At 34.2% G+C, this 20994-nt stretch overlaps 4 protein-coding genes and 2 pseudogenes across 5 annotated transcripts; 2 read left to right on the top strand and 4 right to left on the bottom strand.

Annotated features, from left to right (window-relative positions):
• Positions 1 to 3305: 3305 nt before the first annotated feature.
• On the top strand, positions 3306 to 4657 carry LOC104725291 (xyloglucan endotransglucosylase/hydrolase protein 20). The gene is made up of 3 exons (XM_010443922.2): positions 3306 to 3669; positions 3769 to 3962; positions 4070 to 4657. The coding sequence occupies exons 1-3, from the start codon at positions 3388 to 3390 to the stop codon at positions 4440 to 4442; spliced, it is 849 nt and encodes a 282-aa protein (XP_010442224.2). The 5' UTR covers positions 3306 to 3387; the 3' UTR covers positions 4443 to 4657.
• A 134-nt stretch (positions 4658 to 4791) lies between these two features.
• Positions 4792 to 7275, top strand: LOC104728677 (protein ENHANCED DOWNY MILDEW 2-like; annotated as a pseudogene).
• A 365-nt stretch (positions 7276 to 7640) lies between these two features.
• On the bottom strand, positions 7641 to 9000 carry LOC104725292 (salicylate/benzoate carboxyl methyltransferase-like; annotated as a pseudogene).
• A 4565-nt stretch (positions 9001 to 13565) lies between these two features.
• LOC104725293 (laccase-15) lies at positions 13566 to 20278 on the bottom strand. 2 transcript variants are annotated; one of them, XM_010443924.3, is made up of 6 exons: positions 20089 to 20278; positions 19850 to 20001; positions 19526 to 19770; positions 19291 to 19419; positions 18149 to 19102; positions 13566 to 13859 (listed from the first exon to the last, which is right to left on the bottom strand). In XM_010443924.3, exons 1-6 carry the CDS (start codon positions 20167 to 20169, stop codon positions 13726 to 13728), a joined length of 1695 nt encoding a protein of 564 aa, XP_010442226.2. In that variant the 5' UTR covers positions 20170 to 20278; the 3' UTR covers positions 13566 to 13725. The 2 variants fall into 2 exon arrangements, with proteins under 2 accessions (XP_010442226.2, XP_019087787.2); XM_019232242.2 differs by lacking the exon at positions 13566 to 13859 and adding an exon at positions 17845 to 18009 and having other exon boundaries at positions 20089 to 20237.
• Positions 14458 to 16008, bottom strand: LOC147935120 (uncharacterized). Its single transcript, XM_087476615.1, has 3 exons — positions 15582 to 16008; positions 14967 to 15485; positions 14458 to 14889 (listed from the first exon to the last, which is right to left on the bottom strand). Exons 1-3 carry the CDS (start codon positions 15894 to 15896, stop codon positions 14614 to 14616), a joined length of 1110 nt encoding a protein of 369 aa, XP_087332741.1. The 5' UTR covers positions 15897 to 16008; the 3' UTR covers positions 14458 to 14613.
• Positions 16084 to 17109, bottom strand: LOC147935121 (uncharacterized). Its single transcript, XM_087476222.1, has 3 exons — positions 17047 to 17109; positions 16758 to 16814; positions 16084 to 16660 (listed from the first exon to the last, which is right to left on the bottom strand). Exons 2-3 carry the CDS (start codon positions 16787 to 16789, stop codon positions 16084 to 16086), a joined length of 609 nt encoding a protein of 202 aa, XP_087332348.1. The 5' UTR covers positions 16790 to 16814; positions 17047 to 17109.
• Positions 20279 to 20994: the final 716 nt, after the last annotated feature.

The raw sequence follows: 20994 nt of genomic DNA on the forward strand, positions 1-20994 counted from the left end.
CCCGCTCATATAATTTAATTAACGGTAGATATATTTTTTCCGACAAAGTTATATAAATATTGGCAGATTTATTCGATAGAGTTTTATAATTAAGTAGATTAATTTGGCAGAGAAATATTAGTGATGACAGACATAAAAAAAGCCGGCAGAGTTATGGTTATCGGTAGATATATTGGATAGATATATTGTAATGATGATAGAATTAATCTTTTTTTATAGAGATATTAGTATAATGGTGACAAATATAATAGGCTTATGTCGAGTAGCAGTTTTGTTTGACAGATTTATATAGTCATTATGGTAGACATATACACTGAGATAGATTTATATGACAGATATAGTTAAACGCGATAGTAGATATTTCCATACGGATAGACATAATTAAAAGCGATAGAGTTATGAGTTAACGAAGTGGTAGACATATTTGTTACTGAAATAACAAAAGTTAAGTAGAGTTAAACATATAGACGTGATAGAGTTAATTGGTTTGACAGATTTATACTATTGCTGTTTTAGGTAAACATGTTGTGTTTTTTTAAATATTGGGTTTATATACTATCTTAATTTATAGTAATATTTTAAAACAAGATAGTGCAGTGGTTAAAGTCTTTTATAAATGTGTTTCATGACTATGGTTCGAAGCTTAGCGGTTGCCAAACATTGATTTTTTATAGCGAATTTTGGCTTGGTCGTAGCGTCAATACCGGAACAAGTTCAGATTAGCTGGCTTCGCCGAATTATTTACTGAAAAAGTTCAAAAACCTCCTCGTTTGAAGCCACCATTCCAAAGATCTGAAAGTTAGTTCGAGTGGAGGAGACCTAAACCTAGGCAGCTCAAACCAATTCACCACCCACCGTAAGAACTAAGAGCCAAGGATGGCTATGGCCTAAGGATTGACAAGTCATGTAATGTTCTGAGGATCAGAAGAAGAAGAGACAATAGTAGAAACAAATGCCATCTAAATTTTAGATCTTTAAATTTAAACAAAATAAATTCACACAAAAATCCACCGGAGATATAACAAGACAAAACCAACAACCGGTGTTGACAAAACCACCGAGGTCGAAAACATAGCTGGCCGTCAATGTTAATGGAGCGAAGATCCACTGTAGACAAAACAAGATAAAGGTGATTTTTTTTACTTTTTATTTGTTATTTATTTATTTTTTAATTGTAATGGCATGATAGTAAAAAACAAAAAAACAAAATGCTTTATAGTCTTTTTTCAACTTATATATGTTATTTGAGTAAAAGTTTGGTTGGATGTGCTATTAGAGTAAAGTGGCAACTTTTATGTGTTGTTTGAGTAATTTTCTCAACAAACAATGTCAGGTTTGTACGTAAAACAGTAACCAAAGATAAAAAGAGTTTAAATATGAAACGAATATGAAGGCTTTTATTTTTATTTTTATTTTTATTTTATCAGACTATTGCTTTGAACCACAAAAAAGAGTGTCTCCTATATCAGACTATTGATTTATCATAAATCATACTATTTTGAACCACAAAAAAATCTTAAAACTAATATAATGGCTTTTTATTTTATTTTATTTTATTCAAAATGAATTGAATTCAGATATCTTTTTTTTTTCTAATATAATGCATTTTCCGTAGGTGTTTTGCAAAATATATCCTGCTATGTAACGATACTACTATATATGTCATTAAATTTTTACAAGTTTTAACATAGATATGTGCATATGTCTGATTATATGTATTTTTGTTTTCTAGATTTAGGATAAGATAATTAACACTATCTTTCGTGTGTTTGTTCCTAATATATGTTTGTTAATTAATAAAAAGAATGCTTGAAAGTTGTTGCATATTTTTACATAGAGATATATTATATAATACATAAAATGATTAGGAAGAGAGTAGTGGGAGAGTGGAGACCTTTAAAGATTTTAACCGACAAAATTTTGCAAATCAAATATCTAAAACAATAATGCTTTCTTAATAAGAATGATTAATGGTCAAAATAGTCGGCAAGTATTGCAAGTTTGCAGGCCATAGGAATACTATAACAAACCATAGGATGGACACTCACCGAGTATGTGGGTAACGTAGCGGAAGAACACAACAAAGCTCTTCAACACAGCTAGTATAATAAAAACGATTAATGCTCCTTATCCTCATTGATTTCAAAACCTTTACAGAATTGTAAATAAGAAACGATAGACATCAAATTATTGAAACTCTTAACACAGTAGAAAGAAAGGACGTAAAACCCAAAAAAGTTAGATGCTACATACACGTCGAGAAGTTGAGTTTTCCAAAATATGCAACGATTTATTTGGCTTACTTTATTCAGTTACGTTTTTCAGGTAAAGCAAATGAATTTAAATATTGTGAAATATGATTATTATTTTTGGTTAATTAAAATTTCATTTTTCCAAGGTATAAAATACTATATTTAGACCATTGGATGATGTATAGGAAAAATAAGTAATTTGAAGGTAGATGTTTATAGAACTAGCCATTTCCTAAATTTTCTATAAAAACCACTTACATTACGTATACATGCTTCAAATCTTAGCTTCGTAAACCCAATTCTGATTTTTCTGTAACCTATATATATATTCTTACATATAGTTTGCTAATTCAAATGTATTTTTGTACGAAAACTGACTATAAACAGTAGTTTTGCTAATTCAAATTATTTGGAGGAAATTGTGAGACTGAAATCGGACATTAAGTTTTTTGACCCACAAAATTTTGGAAATAAAATATGTAAATAAATCATGCTTTCCATACAAATATGATTTATGGTCAAAGTCAGGCCCGGCCCACAAGGGAAGCAAGTGAAACCAAAGATTCAGGCCTAAATTTTAAAAATCTTTTTCATTTAAAAATCTGTTAAACAAAAAACTTTCTTTTTAAGAATATGTATAAAGTTTTTTTTATTTACATGGCTTTTTTATTTGTAGGATATGTAAAATATCAAGTGGTGATAAATGAAAAAGACACATTTTTTTAATTTTGCCTATGACCCTCTTTAATGTTGGGCTGGTCAAAGTAGTCGGAAAGTATAAGACAATCCATAGGGCACTCATAGTTGCATGTTGTATGTTACCATTTTACGAGTATATGTGGGCCTGATTACAATTTACAAAATTAACATATAGTAAGGTCATTATTAAAAACGCGACAAATTAGTGTTTCTCATTTGTATTTAATTAACAAGTACTGGAAATATATTTTCTTGTTTCACTTTAAAATAACCAATAAAATATCAAAAAATGAATATATTATCAACCCCACTAGAACTATATATTTCTCTCTCTTTTCTTTTTCAAAAGCCTATATATTGTAACGTCCCTTACCTTCATTTTCTCATCATTCATCCATCTAAGGGAGTATAACTTACTCTTTCAAAAATCAACTAAATGACATCTTTTTATGGTAGATGTTTAGCGTTCTTGGTCGTCTATCTCTTTGCGGCACAATATGTGAGCGTCTATGCTGGTAGCTTTCACAAAGACGTTCAAATACATTGGGGTGATGGCCGTGGAAAGATTCTCGATAATACCGGCAATCTTCTTTCTCTTTCGCTCGACAAATTCTCTGGTTCCGGTTTCCAGTCCCACCAGGAGTTTCTTTATGGCAAAGTTGAGGTTCAAATGAAACTTGTACCTGGTAACTCTGCTGGAACTGTGACAACATTCTATGTAAGTAACATATAATTTTAAAGCATTTTTTTGCCATGTTTGGCTATTTACCAAATTTTGTATATTTAGACTACAACTTGCTACGATGTCTTTGTGTAGCTGAAATCTCCTGGAACTACGTGGGATGAGATAGATTTTGAGTTCTTGGGTAACATAAGTGGTCATCCATATACTCTTCATACAAATGTTTACACGAAAGGCACAGGAGATAAAGAACAACAGTTTCATCTATGGTTTGACCCAACTGTTCACTTTCACACTTATTGCATCGTATGGAACCCCCAGCGGGTCATGTAAGTGCAGTCTTTAAATGGAGTTTAGCCCCGTTGCACATAGTATCATCATCTTATATTTTTGGATCATTAACGTAACATTTTTTTTTTGGTTGATCCTTTTTTAGTTTTACGATAGATGGTATTCCGATTAGAGAATTCAAGAACTCTGAGTCTGTTGGAGTTCCATTCCCAAAGCACCAACCAATGAGGCTTTATGCAAGCCTATGGGAAGCTGAGCATTGGGCCACAAGGGGAGGATTAGAGAAAACAGACTGGTCAAAAGCTCCTTTCACAGCTTTCTACAGAAACTATAATGTGGATGCATGTGTATGGGCTAATGGGAAATCATCATGCTCTGCGAATTCCCCATGGTTCACTCAAGTACTTGATTTCAAAGGAAAGAATAGAGTGAAATGGGCACAAAGAAAGTACATGGTCTACAACTATTGCACCGATAAAAAAAGGTTTCCTCAAGGTGTTCCTCCAGAGTGCAGTTAAACAACTGATTGTTTGATTTGCGAATAAGTCATGTGGCATTGTTTTTGTAACCTAAATGATCTTAATTTATAATTTTGTAATAGATAAGTATTCGCGCTACACGAATATTACTTCTCTATTAGTAAGTTTTTTTTTCTTCCTCTTTTTCAGTTGTTTCATTTATATATTATTTGTATGTGTGATTTGCATTTAAGTTAACTATTTACTTGCTTCAATTACCTTTTGTTATTCGTAAAGTGTCTTTTACAATTGTAACATTAAAATATGAAAATTAAATAAATGCAATATTGGTTTTAATTTATATGATATGAGCTAGTTGACCCAAAATTTGGATATTGACAAAAAGCGCATGACTGGTTCTTTGTGAAAATATAATTCCTTAGGTTCAGTTTTTTAAAAAAAAGCAACTAAAAACTTCAATCCTATGGAAATACTACAATATGGTAGTATATTCGAAGTGTCTTCTTCCGTACAACCGCATTCTTATATATTGTTTGTAAGGTTTTGAATATTCTAAACGGTTTAGAGTGCATTTAAAGTAGACTTTTGTCTGCATAATGTATGGCGTTTCATAACATTTTGAATATGGCCCATGAGATAGAAGGTTCTATTCTTACTCCAGCTAGAGACCACTTAATTTTTCCTGATATATCTGGACAACGAAGAACACAAAGTCACGGGCTAGCACACTTCAAAGAGGATGTTCCGAGTAGGGAGAAGGATCCGAAGCATCATGAGGGTCTGTGTACTCGTCTTGGTATTTGTGACCCTTATAAGGAAACAAAGCTAGATTTTAGTTTTCAGAATGTGGAACAGAGGTGATGTTCTTTTTGGCCACTATACAAGAAATTGTTACATTATTAGTAGTTTCAACTAATCATTTTATTTTTCTGTTAAGACACGGTGATGGGTATAATTGATGAAGTGGAATCCTCGTTTGACTTTGAGGAGTTCGTTAAGTCTCGCCGGCCAAACCATATAAAATCTTATCACTCAGGACATGATATGAGTAAGAACATCACAACAGGATTGGTTAAGTCTCATGTCAATGTATGTCACTGCGATTGTGTTTAAATCATAGATATAATTTGACTAGCAGCGTTGTCTCCCTGAATCTTAACAACTGTTCTGCAGGCCGCCCGGGCTGCCTTAAAGATGTTTGAAGAAGGGCGTGACAGAGATGCAAGAGCTATATTTGATCCAGATATCCTACTTGAACTCATGAAGCATAAGGTTATAACCGTAATCCTTTTATCCCTTAAAGTATACTAGAAGATTGTATGTCATTCTATGAGAATCACTTAGTTTTTGGGTGACGAGATTCCTACACGTAAAAGAATTTTCATTAAGGGAAAAGGTTTCACAATATAAAACATTCATGTTTTTGATATACTGCAGAGGAAGCTTGAAATTTATCTTTCGCCTTTTCTCCATGGTATGCGCTACACATCATTTGGTCGTCACTTCACAAACCTAGAGAAGCTTAAAGAGGTGAACTACATATATATATATATATTGTTTTCTTAACTCAGTTTTACCTTGATTTATAGAAGTGTACTAGTTTAGCGATGCTTCGGAGAAATCGATTTAATAGGAATTAATAATGCAGATTGTAGAGAGGCTCCACTGGTATGTTGAAAATGGCGATACGGTAAGTGTGCTATTAATTCTTTTAATCAATACCTCTGCTATTAGGCAAATTATCATATATAACATTCTCGATAAACTCTCTCCGTGGTTTCAGGTAGTCGACTTTGGCTGTGGCTCTAATGACTTCAGTTGTTTGATGAACGAAAAGCTTATGAAAACGGGGAAAACATGCTTCTTTAAAAAATTTGATCTCATTCCACCTAAGGTACATCACCCACTCTTTTACTCTTCTGTTTGAAGCTTTTTCTAAAACATAATGTTCCCATGGCAGAACAACTTCAACTTTGAGAAGAGAGATTGGCTGAGCGTGAAACCAGAAGAGTTACCTGATGGCTCTCAATTGGTAAGAAAGCAAATGTAATCCTAAACTTGAGTTGCATTTGTTGAATTCACTGACTGAGTTTTCCTTTTGTCTTGGGATAAAAACAGATAATAGGATTGAACCCGCCTTTCGGTTACAAAGCCAGTCTTGCTAACACTTTCATCAGGAAGGCCCTCGAGTTTAAACCGGAAATTTTAATCCTCATCGTACCACATGAAACAAAAAGGTATATATGTATATATAGCAAATACACAGTCTTATTCATTGACAAACATTTCATAACTCTGGGTTCCTCTACATAATGGGGTCGATTTGATTGCTGATTATGAGTTGATTTGGGAGGACAGAGATTTACTTTATGGCATGGTACGTACATGTACAAATGACTCCAACTATCGTTTTATATTATGATTAGCTTTCAATCACACTCTTTCTTCTTGCTCTGCAGTCGTTCTACTTGCCCGGGTCGGTAGATGTGAATAATAAAACGATAGAACAGTGGAATAATATACCGCCACCTCTTTACCTTTGGAGCCGAAGGGACTGGGGTAGAAGCCACAAGACTAGAGCACTTCAACAGGGTCACATAACGCAGATGCAACAGTCCACCTATAACGAGTATTTTCACCACGTAGAGACCCCTCGAGGTGATGCTGATAACGGTATGGTACAAGACATGGAGATATCCCCTGCCCGAATATATCCACGCAAAGATCCGTTAAGGTGGTGCTGACTCGGAGTGTGAGAAAAGAAATATTACCACATGTTTAGCTTTTGAAATATTATGAGATGAAACCTTAGTGATGTCTATGAAATTATGAAATTAGTATGGAGCGATGAGCACATATTTTCAAAACTTTATATTTATCATCTCAGCAAATGAAGAGTCGTCACTTATCGTAGAGTCACTGCTAGTTCCTGCTTCCTCCTCTGTTTTTGGGGTAGCGTAACTGCAGCCAATTTTAAGTTCGATGGATCCTGAGTAGCCAATTGTTCTTTAATATATATAGTGTAATAAAACTATGCTCTCAAAAAAAAAGAAGATAAAACATACAATTGCGATAAATAAAATAGACAAATTCTTGTAATCAGACAGACACATAGACTTAAATAGAATAAAGTATAAACAGCCACTCATTGGTTCTATATCACCTTATTCATTATTACCAGCAGTAAAACGAAACCATTTCTTGACCCAAAAGAAGAAAAGAAACAACCAAACCTTTTTATTTTCTAGTCAACGACACGACAAAGTTGATGGTTGTTTTGTTGCAGCCTCTTGAGACAATGTAATATTGGGCTGCATTATGTGCGTACTTCTTAAACAGGCGGTCGATAATCGCATCTCCAAAATGAGCAACCAACATCGGTTCCGTGATTGATCTTTTCCTGTTTGCCATCATTTCCCCAAATCTTAGTCGACATGTTTCATCGTCAGCTTCCCCACTATCTTTGTTGGAACTACATGTTCATGCGTCTCGATTTTGTTAATCTCGAAAGATCCTTCGTTTTTGATAACTTCCCTCACCTCTTCTTCACCCGCATCGTAGAACGGCAAGTTGAATGAATCCACCTCTGATTCTTTTACAACACCCTGCCATAACAAATTGTGACATATAACTATTCTCTAGCTACTTAACAATAATAATGATATATATATATATATATATATATGATATGAACTTCAAGTATATAAACTTAGATTTTAAAAAGAAAAAAAAGAAAAAAAAGATCTAGTTTTAGTGATTATACCTCAGAGACTAAGTCGAGGAGGGAATCAGTCAACAAGGACCAATAGTGACAACTCACTCTATAAAGAGGATCAGAAACATTTCTGCCTTTGAATGTGAGAACCATGCGTCCGTTAGGCATCACTTCTTCAGAACGTACTTTTAAGAATAATGTAAAGTCTTTTTGAAACTGATCCAAGTAACCCTTGGACACATTTAACGGGCAAGGACTTCTAATATACACGTTCTTCTTGTTATCCTCAATCCCTTCAGGGACTTTAGAGAGCCAATGGATACTACAAGCTGAATGAACAAAATGAAGAGATTTTCTCGGGAAAACCCTCGAGTAAAACGAACCAGGGACTCCTGAGACAAAGCACCTTCCATAATCCATCTTTAGCTTCTCTTGGAAATAAGAGGCCCACTTGAAAGTCATATTAAAATCATTCATTGGAAGATCGTTCAGACAACAATCTATTTCTGGTGGGCATCGATATTTTTCCTGATACAAAGTTATGATCGTCTTAACGATTTCAGACATGGCCATGAAAGTGTTTTGTCCGGAAGAACAGCCCAACTCAGCCACTTTAATGCATTCAGGAAAGGCCAAATTTACTAATGTTTCTCTCATATTCTCTACCACCACGTTTGTGCTTTAGAGAAAACCGTTTTCTGCATAGCCAAGTATACCAAAAAACCATATAAAGATAGAATCTTGTATGTACGTAGGTTAAGTTCCATTCTAAATTTTGTCACAGCTTAATAGCTAGATGCATGATTAGATACTAACCTGATGACCAGAATTAGTAGCATAGCTATGTTCTCCATTGCCTCCTTTCATACTAACAACATTCATCAAAGAGTTCCTATCATATAAATATAAAGAGGTGTCATTAAAAAATCAAGATTAGGACAACATGCATATAATACTACAAAGAAAGGTTACAAAGTAATTAATTTCTGTTTAAACTCGTGTACCTATTTTATTAGCATTTTACTAATACACCGAAATTTGAAGAACATATATAAGAAAACAATTTGTACCTTGGTGGAGAAGACATGATGTGGAGAGAAATATATTTCGATCGATTTCTTACAACATCAAGATATGCTGCTACCCTATGTTAAATTAGATCAAGATCTGGTTTCTAATGAGCTAGGAGCCATACTATTTATTTGTAAATCAAGCGTCATCAATCTCACAATATATTTTCAATTTTATGTTTTTAATTGAAAAATTATTTGTAATTTGAAATTAAAATATCTAAGTTATAACGATCAAGTGGGTCAAGTGGACTTGATTCTCGTTGATATTAATTTCTTTTGCTATTAGTTGTTTATAGATTATACAATTTCCTCTATTATAGTTTATAAAAAGACCGCATGCATGTGTAATAGTTAGTATACGTCATCATGCCCTTAATTTTATCGTTATATGAAAAAATGTAATTAGGTACAAACGTTTCTCTCTTGTTAATTACTAAATAATGACTCGATTAACGTTAATATATCTGAATAATTTACACTCGTACAACATATGTCTTTTTGGCTAGTTATGACTCATGCATGTCATGTCATGTGATTGGGACATGGTAACGAGAAGCAATTTGTCACTTAACCTGGCATCCATAATGGTCTTTCTTTATTGTCTAATGGCATTAGGACGTAATAGTATAGTTTTTTTTTTTTTTTTTTTTTGATGTTGTAATAGTATAGTTTCATTAGATAAAATAGCATCTTTTATATAAAAATAGTGTCCTAAAGTAAATTCATATTCTCATAATTGAAGTCATAATTAAATATGTTGACCTGAAAGAAGACATGACGTGTATATATAAAGGTTAGGTTATTTCAGCACTAGTAAAGAAAGCTGAAGACAAAAGAAAACAAATCAGATTCTAGATAGAACTGTTGATATCAAAGATGTGTTGCATTAGGTTACCTCTCAGGTAAGGGAAGACTCACTTATGAATCCAGATTGTTGTTTTCTCCACGTATTAATTTATGGGATTACAAGACATTATGGAAAATGTATTATAGGAAGCATGCATGTCGTCTACCACGATTATATAAGGGAGTTCATGGCAATATATTCATCTCTGAACCATTTTGTTAAATTAGGGTTTTATCGTGTACTTCTTTTAGTAATGGGTCTAACTTACTCCCAAAAACTAGCTAAAAAAAAGAGGTTCGCTTCACATTATATATATTGCCCAATGATTTAGTTTTCTTCCGACGTGGCGTGGGACTCTAACAGCTTCCAACTCACCAATTGGCTATGAGTGTTACTAATATATGTGGGTGATTCAGTAAGTGAACAAGGTAAATGATGACATCATGACAATAATCAAATATAACAAAAGATAAGAAAATATCTAGATAATCTAATTTCAAGGAAGCCATAGTATTGGATTATTGTGGATTGTTTTTAAAAGACTTGAGCATAGTTTTCTCACGTACACTACATATTTTTTGTATAAAAGTTGGACATGCTTTAGGCGAGACTATCGTAATAGTCAGATTAAAAGAAAACTAGAAAAGTAAAGAGTTAAAACAAAAGAAAAATAGAAAACAGCACACTTGGCAGCATAAACTAAAAAACAAAAGCAAAAAATGAGATGTGCACATATGATCATATACAAGCAACTATATCTTCTAGGTGGATGTAAAGGTCAGTATACATTGTCGTAATTAGGGAGGTTAAAAAAGGTTTTTAAGGTCTGTCCAGCCCTGACTCTGTATACATTAATCCTTTTAAAATCTTGAATATAAAAAAAGTCCTGTAAAATTGATATTAAAGGATTGAACCTTCCTTAACCTTGGTTCTGTAACTTTTTTTTTTCATTTTATTTCAAAACTCAAATCCAACAGTTCTAAAAATACAAAAACTTATCAATATCTAAAACTCATGCTATGTAAAACAGTTCTAGAAATTCAAAACTCAAATCTACTTCAAATCAAAAGAAATCCTAATGCAAAATATAACATCGATATGCTTCAGATTCTTCTGAGTTTCTGACTGTCTTCAAATGCTTCTAAGATTCTTCAGTTCAGTTCTGCTCTGTTCCGATGCAACATTCCTATAATGCAAAATCATAACTTCATAAGAGTCATGAAACATAATAATCTATTGAAATCTACCACAACAAAGTTCACAAGTTATTGAAATCTAAACAAGCTTGCGGCAAAATACCAATCTTGTTATGTGTTAGACTCTCCAACTCCTGCTATTTTTGTATCATTATTATCTTCATCATCAAAATAATCTTCAATATCTCCTAAATTATCATACAAGTTAGTCAAACAATTTAAAACATTCTCGCAAAGATGACTTGAACAATTTAAAACATTGAAATTTTACTTTCAAACTCAGCAAATCCACGCAACCAGTTTCTAGTGCAAACTAATACTTGAACATTTTTGGGAAGAAGTCGGTTTCTGTAAGGATTCAACACTCTACCAAAGATGACTCTGATGCTATAGTGGTGATTGGAATGCTGAGAACATCAGATGCCATGGAAGCTGAATCACCATATCAATGCTGATTATTTTTCCAAAAACTTAACACTTCCATGTCGGTAAAAGTCTTCATCTCTAGTTTAGGTTCATCCAAATAGATCTCCAAATTTGATTTGGGGTTTCTTGAACTAGACTTGAGGCCACTTTCAAGATCAAACAGATCTTATGATATGAAATACAAACAAATTAGTTACAATGATGTGTGAATATGATAATGAACTTATAATCTTAAACATAGAAATATACTTACATCATTCAAATCATCCTCAAGTGGTGATTTAGAGAGAAGCTCATCTGGAGTAGGTGTTGTTGAAGACTTTGAAAGACTTGCAGATTTAGTATTGTATTCTTCATAAAGCTGAACAAGATTCTTCCTAACAATTTCAACTTTTTCCTTGGAAGTGCTTGAATCGACCTTTTCATAAGCTGACTCAAGTATTTGCAACTTCAATCTCGGATCCAAAGCTGCTCCCATAGCAAGAATAATACTGTATTGATTCCAATACTTTGCAAACTTCTTTCGCATCATTTGAGCCATTGCTTTCACATAAACATCATCACAAATAGAATATTTCTTCAGCAACAACTCAATTTTCTACACTTAAATGAAATAAACATTGGCTGTTGGATACTTCACTCCTGAAAAGTATGTGGTGATGGTATGAAATGGTTTTAACATGTCACATATCTTCTCACCTCGATCCCATTCTTCCTCTAATGATAATGAATTGTAATATCTCTCATACAAAATCAAAATACCAAATGCTTTTCTGAATTTTAAAGCTCTAGCCAAAATCTCATATGTTGAGTTCCAACGAGTTGCAACATCCAAAAATAACCCAGCTCCACTTTTGATTCCTAAGCTCTCAACGCATGTTGCAAATGATTCTTTCCTCGACTCATAATTTTTTACAAATTTGACACTATTTCTAATATTCTCCAAAAGACTACTGGCTACATCCAACCCTGCTTTCACTATCAAATTCAGAATATTCGTTGAACATCTCACATGCAAAAACTTTCCATCACACAACAGCCCATTACCAAGACGATGCTTAATAATCTTCAGCATACTATCATTGGCTTTAGCATTATCTAGAGTGATAGAAAAAACCTTCTTTTCTAAACCCCACATCTTTAAGCAATCATAAATTTTCTTAGCAATTTCTTCACCATTGTGTGGAGGTTTGAAATCACAAAAAGCCAAATCTTATTGATTAACCTCCAGCTATCATCAATGTAATGTGCACTAACACAAATATAACCCATGACTGTATAACGAGCAGACCACAAATCCGCTGTTAAAGACACTCTGCCTTGGTATTTCGAGAAAAACTCTATCAATTTTGCTTTTTCTATCTCATATCTCTTATACACATCAGCTCCAGCAGTTTTTCTAGATATATGTTGACAGTCCGGATTGAGAAATTTATCCCTAGCCCTAACCTTCTCATATTCAACATATCTAAAAGGCAATTATGATTTATGATGATCTCGGACATCATCTCTCTATCAATTTTGTGATCATACTTAGGCCTATCCACAGATAGAGGTTTATTAGGACAAAGACCTAGATGGTGAGTCAATGTTGATGTTCCTAATGTCTTAGTATCTACTACTAACTTAATACCACAATGGTGACATCTAATCCTTTCTTTTCCATCTTCCTCTATTCCTACAGAAGTAAATTCTAGCCAACATTTAACTCTTAGTTTTTTTGGACGTACCGGTTGAATGCGTGGAATCCTTCTCGGAGTTCGTTTGTGTTGTGGCCTAGCTGATTGTGGTGTTTGTGTTGGTTGAGTCATGTTTTGTGCTTGACTTTGTCCCTGAGTCATGGTTGCTTGACCTTTGGTTTCTTTCAAAGTTCAATGGAAAACAAAATCAACCCATTATTTCCCATAGTAGTAACGATGAATATTATTGAGAAAATTCAATTGTGGATTTTGTTTTTAAATCTAGTTAAGTACATCGATACAAATACAATATGATAATGATTTACATATACTCAAACTGGTAACACAGTTGAACCACCAATTTGAGAGAAACGACAGGTGAAATATTAATGACAAGGCGGCAAATCATCTGGTGGAGGCAGCATCTGTTGATTTGGCCATATTCCATTCTTAACAATGAACACAACATTCATACCCCACGTTTGATGTCTATCGAAGTGACAGTGCATGAACCAAACCCCTACAAAACACAATTCCAAAATTATAATTACCATCTTCAAACCTAGAGATTATTCGATTTTATTTATTTCGATTAATATATATTTTGGACGTTGGATACATTATCGATCGATTTAATTTAATTTTTATTCTATTTTCTATCACTACAACAAATATGCACATTGTTAACCAGAGAAAAACGCTATCATAGGTCTTTGATAGCGTTTTCATGAGCGCTGTTTTAGGGCACTGTTATTATATGTACCCCATATACAATAGCACTTATTACGTATGCTATGTTATAAAAATATAACATAGCTTTAAGAAATTGCTATATTATCAAGATCATAATTTTGAAAAAATTTATACAACATTTGTTTTTTCGTGCTATGTTATAGTTTTATAGCATAGCTCTAATAAACTGCTGTATTATCAAGATTATAATTTTGCAAAAATTTATACAATATTTAATTTTTCGTGCTATGTTATACATATCTAATATAGCTGTTGCGAAATGCTGTTTTATCTTGTTTACTGTGCTATGGTATATTCTTTTATCATAACGTTTACCTGTACTTTTATAGCATTTTCTGATATGTGATTATAGCACACATAACCTGTTTTATAAAATCTCATAAAATCTGATTAATAAACGTCTCAGATCCAAAATACATAACAAAAGTCTCAAGAACATCAGTTTACCATCAAAGTCTCAAGAACATCCAAAATAAACAAGCAATCTCAAGTACTTAACATTACACAATAAAACCATCAGTTTAAGACATAATGACCTTGTTCTCTGGCCAAGCAATGCAGGAGCTAAGTGCATCTTCAATAATCTCTATTTCATCGGATGGCCTCCAAACTTTTACATTTTTCACCTTCACAACATCTATCCACACTTTAACTGCATTAGAACCCAAGCGAGTAAAGTGAACCTTATGTTCTGGATCATTTGTTCCCCATCGTCCTTCAGCCACAACCCTATTCTTTTCAGTTAAATCCATCAACTTGCACTTCTTATTCTCCTTGGAAATAACTTTATTAATGCGCTGCCATGTTTACAATATAAACCATCAGTCATCATATAATTAACAAAAACAACTTCATAACATATGAAAACACTTACTGGAGACTTCCTGAGAGGAGACTGTGATGGTAAAGTATTCTTTATTGGTGATATTGGACCCGTTGCATCATCAACAGGAGACTCAGAACCAGATGCAGACTTAGAAGACATAGATGCAGATTTGGCCTGCGATGCAGCCTTTGAAGCTGTTGCTGAAGTTTTGGACTCTGTAGCAGACTTAGAAGCTGTGGCTGCAGACTTGGCCTTTGATGCAGACAAAGAAGCATGTGATGTAGCATTCTGACCAGTTGGAGTTGAGGGATTTTCAAAATCAACCTTACTCAGGGGCCAAGATACGTAAGCCATCAAACAGTCCTCAAGAAATGACATTTCAGCTGTAGGTCTCCATAGTGATGTATCAGGCTGCTTTACTGAATCCACAAATACTTTAACTGCTTTTGGTCCAAGAGGAATTCCGTTAACCAACGCACTTGGTTCTTGTGTCTCCCAACGCCCCTCAGCAACAATGACGTCACCCTTAGACAAATCCAATAGTTTACATTTGTTTCCTTGTATACCCTGTTAAACACAATCAGTAAACAAATCCAATATAATTAATTAGCATTATAGACAGGGGTAATACATTGCTAACACATTGCTAGAAATTATAAATACCATAGGGGCAATGTCTTCCATTTGGATGTTGTTGTCTACCAGTCTACACTTATCAGTTGGCCATGCGATTATATGTCCAACAGCTTCTTTCATATGAAAGATCTTTTGTGCAGGTCTCCATAGAAATGCATCTGGTTTATATGCAGCTTCAACTAACACTTTGAGATCATAAGGGCCAAGACGACAGTCATTCACTATGTCATCCGGATCAGAAGAAAGAATCCGACCCTCACCAACATTTTCATCAATGTCAGACCAATCAACAAACACACACTTAGGATGTGCTCTTTTGTTTACACTCTGCAACAATTTCATGAGCAACTAAGAATCATAAACGACACTAAGAAGAATCACTTAGCTGATATGAAAAGAAGTAAGAATATGTTACTCTTGCAGCTGAGTTTTCATCCATTTCAGCTTCTGGTCTCTGTAACATAAACAAAAATAACATCAATTTATATTACTCTAACTGGCTGATGAATAGTAGAGAACTCTTAAGTATCTAACCTAAGAGTTCATTGAAGACATTACCATCTGGCAACATGCTTGGCAATGTCTGAAGCAGTTCATTGAAGCTCTTATCCGACCAGCCATTATGTGTCTTAATCCTAAACAAAGTCACAATAGCCGATAACTTGCTGTGGTTTGAACAGCTAGGGTATAGTGGGGTTTCAGCATCCCGGATCTTTGCAAGGAACTCATCCTCTTGTTGGTCCTCACCCTCTGCAATCTCACTTAAGTCGCCCACAGGTTGGTCAGCTAAGTCACCTCTAAAAGCCAACTCTTGATCAAAAAATTCAGCAGCTTTATATAACTCAAAAACTTCCTCATTCCACTGAGTTGGTTTACTTTGAAATTCATCTACTGACTTCACATCTCCATGATGATACCAATCACTATGCACCTTGTATGCCTCATCCATCCCTCTTATTACAAGATGCTCAACCACAACACTGTTTAACTGTCGTACTACATTACGACAGTCTTTACAAGGACATATTATCATTTCTATGTCACCTAAAGCCGCAGACACATCCCTTACAAATTTCCAAGCTCCACTTTTATAACCAGGATCAGCTCTTCAATGGATAATTAAAGAAAAAAATCATAACTAAAAGAACATCTTAAAGTATCCAAACCCAAAATAAAACCTAATTATGAAATATAATTCCTTACCTGCATAGATGCACCCATGCCTTGTCCAACATTATATGTTATAATATAAATTTTAACCTTTATAGATAAAATAGAGATACATATTATACAAAGCTCACATTAAGCAACAATTCAGACAATACTGCACTACTTCAGACACATACAGATGCTCTTAAACCAATATCTAACTGTGTAAAATCTCACTAATCTAATCACTATTTATACGAATCAGACTCAAAGGACAAAACATAGCAATCACCAATATTCGTGTGTAATAATAATGTTTAACTATTGGTTGAGTGATACTAACCTGTTGTGTGAGTACAGAGAAATGAGAAGCTTCAGTTCCCCAACATTTCAATCACCAACACTTGGGAAAAAAAAAAAATCGTTCAGTTTATGAAGGCGCAAATACTCAAATCCAAAAGCTATTTTTGAGTCAAATCTGTAAATAATCGAACCCTAACAAAACAGATGGATTCGAAACTCCACATTCTCAAAATCTGTAAATAATCGAACCCTAAAAAACAGATAACGAAATAAATCTAGATAAATCGAACCCTAACAAAACAGATAACTAAATCTGACCCTTATCGAAATCAAAAGCTGTTTGAAATCACAAATAATCGAAACAAATAACGAAATTAGGAGGAAGAAGAAAGACATGCCTCAAAAATGGATTCGAGCTATCAATTGCGATGGATATGGAGATTTAGGGCGAAATTGGGGCTTTTCACAAACGGCGAAATTGGGGCTTTTCACAAACGGCGATAAAACTGAAGAATTGATAAGAAATTTAGAAGAATTTGAGCACACACAGAGAATTTAGAAGAAGAAATCTTCTTAGGTTGAGCTTAGGTTGTAACGAGAGAGAGAGAGAGAGTGTGTCGAGTTTTTGGGTTTTTTTTTTTATTTGGCGATTAAGTGAATAATTTCACTAAGTATTGGCGGACAAAAGTCACTTTTGTTTCCCGCTACATAATTTTCCTATCATAGCGTTAATAAGATGCTATTAAAAAGTAAGCGAAAAAAAATCTCATCTTTCATAGCAGTGACGGAAAATGAGCTATATCCGTCTGCTATCAATGTACATATTTGTTGTAGTGTATTCAATAATAACTTTGCGTCTATTCGATTTTCGTATTGTTTTCTCGTATCTATTCCTTTCCCGGTGGTTGTAACATTTTAGTTAAAAATGTTGTTTAGTTATGTCTTTTGGCTCTTCTAAAAACATCTTCTAGCGTGTCTGACAGGCTGGTAACAACACCACAATCTAAGCAACAACCACACAGATTCAAACTCTAGTCAAAGCTTAGAATATGACACTTAGGAAGCCACTACGTTATCAAGTACTATCTTGTCTCTTTATCCAGGTTCTATGTAAAGATTATGAATTAATGTAAGGTACGTACCGGGATTGACAGCTGCGAATCTGATAGCGATCCAACCATTCCTAGGCACGGTCATTGTATTTTTGTATGGTGGGTCGTCGAGATTATACCTTGAGGACGGATCTTCGTCACTTATGTTATAGTTCCCAAGCCCTACTCCAACAACAAAGAAGCTGAAACCATGGAGATGCATAGGATGATCAAGTCCACCACCAACCAAACTAGTCCCTTGAATAACAAGCTCAACCACTTCCCCAAACTCAACTACCTTTACCTCGGTCGCGAGCCTCGGAGTTTGCAAAAACAGCGGTTGATTTTCCGCGGTGAAATTGAAAATCAGCGGTGGAAAGTCCGGAAAACGCGTTCCGTAGACGCCTTTAATGTGAAGGTAATAAGCTTTTAGTATATCCACGTGACTTGGTGTGACAAATGATATGTTGTTCATACTCGCTGCTAATCTTGAACCATTTGGACCCGCGCAGGAGTTTTGGGGACACCTGAGAAGATTTATTGAAATCGTCGTGATTATCCTACGGGAGATTTGGACGGGAACTTGTCCGGAGAATAGGCTTTTGATCTTGGTAAAGAAGCCGAAAGCTGCTGATGTGTCATTGTAAAAAGGAAGGTTTGGGTAAGATCCAGAAAACAATGACGTTTTGGTTTTTGATGAAGAAGTGTAACGTAAGACTCCAATAGTGGTGGAGTTGTTGAATGTGATATTGCCAGTTTGGTAAGCTCTAGCCGCCATGTAATAAGTGTTTTCGGGGTTTTGGTCCGCTTGTAATAACACGTCTAGCGTTTCGCCAGGGGATATGGTGATATAATTAGCGTTTAAAGGTTTCGTGTAGTGTCCGTCAGCCCCGACTACTGTAAGGGTGTGGTTTGCGATTGCGAAGAAGAGAATTAGGTTCATCGCCGCGTTTACCATCCGGATGCGATAGGTTTTGCCCTCCTCTACCGCGAGATGGAATGTATCTGTTCATGTAAAATTAACATAAATTTATTTAGTATGTTAACAAATTTCATAACGAGTAACACAACTTGTATAATGAAATACAATAATAAATATAAATATAAATATATATATATATATATATATCACATCACAATCAATGCCTTTAATTCACAGTTCATCTCCATATACGTAATTTAAAAAAAAAAACCTGATTTAGAGCAAGGATACAAGAAACCAGGATGTCCATTGATGGTCAAAGCATCAGACACATTAGGAGCACCTCCGGTCCTTATGAACTCCTCCACCACTTCTCTCACATCCTTCTTCCACCACTCCCCTGTCCAGTTTTATGACATTACTTTACTTGTAAGAAAAAAAGCAACTTTGTTTATAGAAATATAGAAAAGACATCTGAAAATATGTATATTTTGTCCATCAATTACCCAAAATTAAGGGGACTTCATGGTCCGCCTCTAGGAAAGGGAGAGGTTCGGCGAGCAAAGGATATATGAAGATAAGACCGTGTACAGTGGCACGTGTCCAAGAGCTATGCGCGTGCCACCAAACAGTCGTGTCTTCAATGGAAAATATGACTTTGTATGTAAAATCTGAACCAGGTCGAATCGGGCATTGGGTGATGTATTCAGGACCATCTGACCATGGGTTTCTCGGCTGCTCTACACCATGCCTGTATTTTTAAAATACAAACACATTCAACCATGCATAGTTATATACTTGTACTTAAAGAAAAAGGGGTTTTAAATTACCAATGCATAGTGATATTTTCGCTAGCTCGGTTACGAACGGTAACATAAATGGTGTCTCCTTTGTAAGCCTTTAAAACCGGTCCAGGAAACTGACCATTAACGGTTAAAATCTTCTTCGTGCTACACAGTTTCGTATATGGAACTTCCTTAACCTGCCATTAATTAACTTTCAATAGTTTTCATCAGTTCGAGTTTGTTTACTCTTGCCTTATAATCGATTAACTGATTTTTAAACTTACCGTGAATGTGTAGTGATGCGCAATGCAACTGTTGTAGAAGAAAAGAGAGATTAAGAAGAAATTGAAGAGGGAGTGTAACATTTTGAGAGGATTTTAGTAAATTAAGTATTCTGACTGAAGTTAATCAAAGAAGAGAGATGCGTATATATGTATATTTAAACAAGAAAAAAAAAACAAAAAGTAGAGAGACGTCTTTCTCAAGTTAGTTAATTTCGGATTTAAGATTTACAAAATATATTTTTGGAAAGCAAAAACCATGTAACTAGCTTACGTCTCTTGGTCCTATTTGACTAATGGGTTCACATTGTCCCAACAAATATGTAACAACTTTTTTCGGTCGAACGGATCTTTCAAGTTAACGAAAACTTATAGTTAGTCTAGATTATGATTTTTTTTAAAAAATGTTATATTTTATAGTAAGAAACATAACATCAATCCAATAGTTTTTGAAGACTTTTTCTACTTTTTAGTCAAACAACATCACTTGTATATATATATGAGTTCGGTTAGGCGAAGCTTTACTTTGTTTTTATATATATCCAAAACCAAAAGTATTCTCAAATTCGTTACGTTTTGTGTTAATTTAGTTTCTTAATTACGTGTACAGTTTACAGTTTGTTTAGAACTTATCTTCTGAATTGCCTAAGCGTGACTAATTAATATATACCACTCAGTTATATGAAAATTGAGTTATCATCCAATTGGTGAGCTACCATTCCACCAAAGCTCTATGTACGTACCATTTTTAACTTGTTTTTTTGGTAACCAATCTTGATTAGATTTTAGACAGTGTGATAGTTTCTTCGTGTTAAACTTTAAAACATGTTATTTATTATTTTAAGTATAACCATAATTTTGAAAGTTCACTAGTTCTGGATGGTCGATCTGATCGTCTTGACTTTGAAT

The sequence above is a fragment of the Camelina sativa genome, chromosome 11 (assembly GCF_030686135.1).
Source record: "Camelina sativa cultivar CO46 ecotype springtype chromosome 11, ASM3068613v1".
In the NCBI taxonomy this organism is placed as follows: domain Eukaryota; kingdom Viridiplantae; phylum Streptophyta; class Magnoliopsida; order Brassicales; family Brassicaceae; genus Camelina; species Camelina sativa.

Coding starts and splice junctions, on each gene's coding strand:
- LOC104725291 (XM_010443922.2), top strand. CDS start 3,388: ATGACATCTTTTTATGGTAGATGTTTAGCGTTCTTGGTCGTCTATCTC. Junction 3,670..3,768: donor GAACTGTGACAACATTCTAT/GTAAGTAACATA, acceptor GTCTTTGTGTAG/CTGAAATCTCCTGGAACTAC. Junction 3,963..4,069: donor TGGAACCCCCAGCGGGTCAT/GTAAGTGCAGTC, acceptor ATCCTTTTTTAG/TTTTACGATAGATGGTATTC.
- LOC147935120 (XM_087476615.1), bottom strand. CDS start 15,896: ATGAAATTGTTGCAGAGTGTAAACAAAAGAGCACATCCTAAGTGTGTG. Junction 15,486..15,581: donor TGGAAGACATTGCCCCTATG/GTATTTATAATT, acceptor TGTGTTTAACAG/GGTATACAAGGAAACAAATG. Junction 14,890..14,966: donor CTCCTCTCAGGAAGTCTCCA/GTAAGTGTTTTC, acceptor TAAACATGGCAG/CGCATTAATAAAGTTATTTC.
- LOC147935121 (XM_087476222.1), bottom strand. CDS start 16,789: ATGTTGGACAAGGCATGGGTGCATCTATGCAG. Junction 16,661..16,757: donor GCATGGGTGCATCTATGCAG/GTAAGGAATTAT, acceptor TATCCATTGAAG/AGCTGATCCTGGTTATAAAA.
- LOC104725293 (XM_010443924.3), bottom strand. CDS start 20,169: ATGTTACACTCCCTCTTCAATTTCTTCTTAATCTCTCTTTTCTTCTAC. Junction 19,771..19,849: donor GAAAATATCACTATGCATTG/GTAATTTAAAAC, acceptor TTAAAAATACAG/GCATGGTGTAGAGCAGCCGA. Junction 19,420..19,525: donor TGAAGTCCCCTTAATTTTGG/GTAATTGATGGA, acceptor AAAACTGGACAG/GGGAGTGGTGGAAGAAGGAT.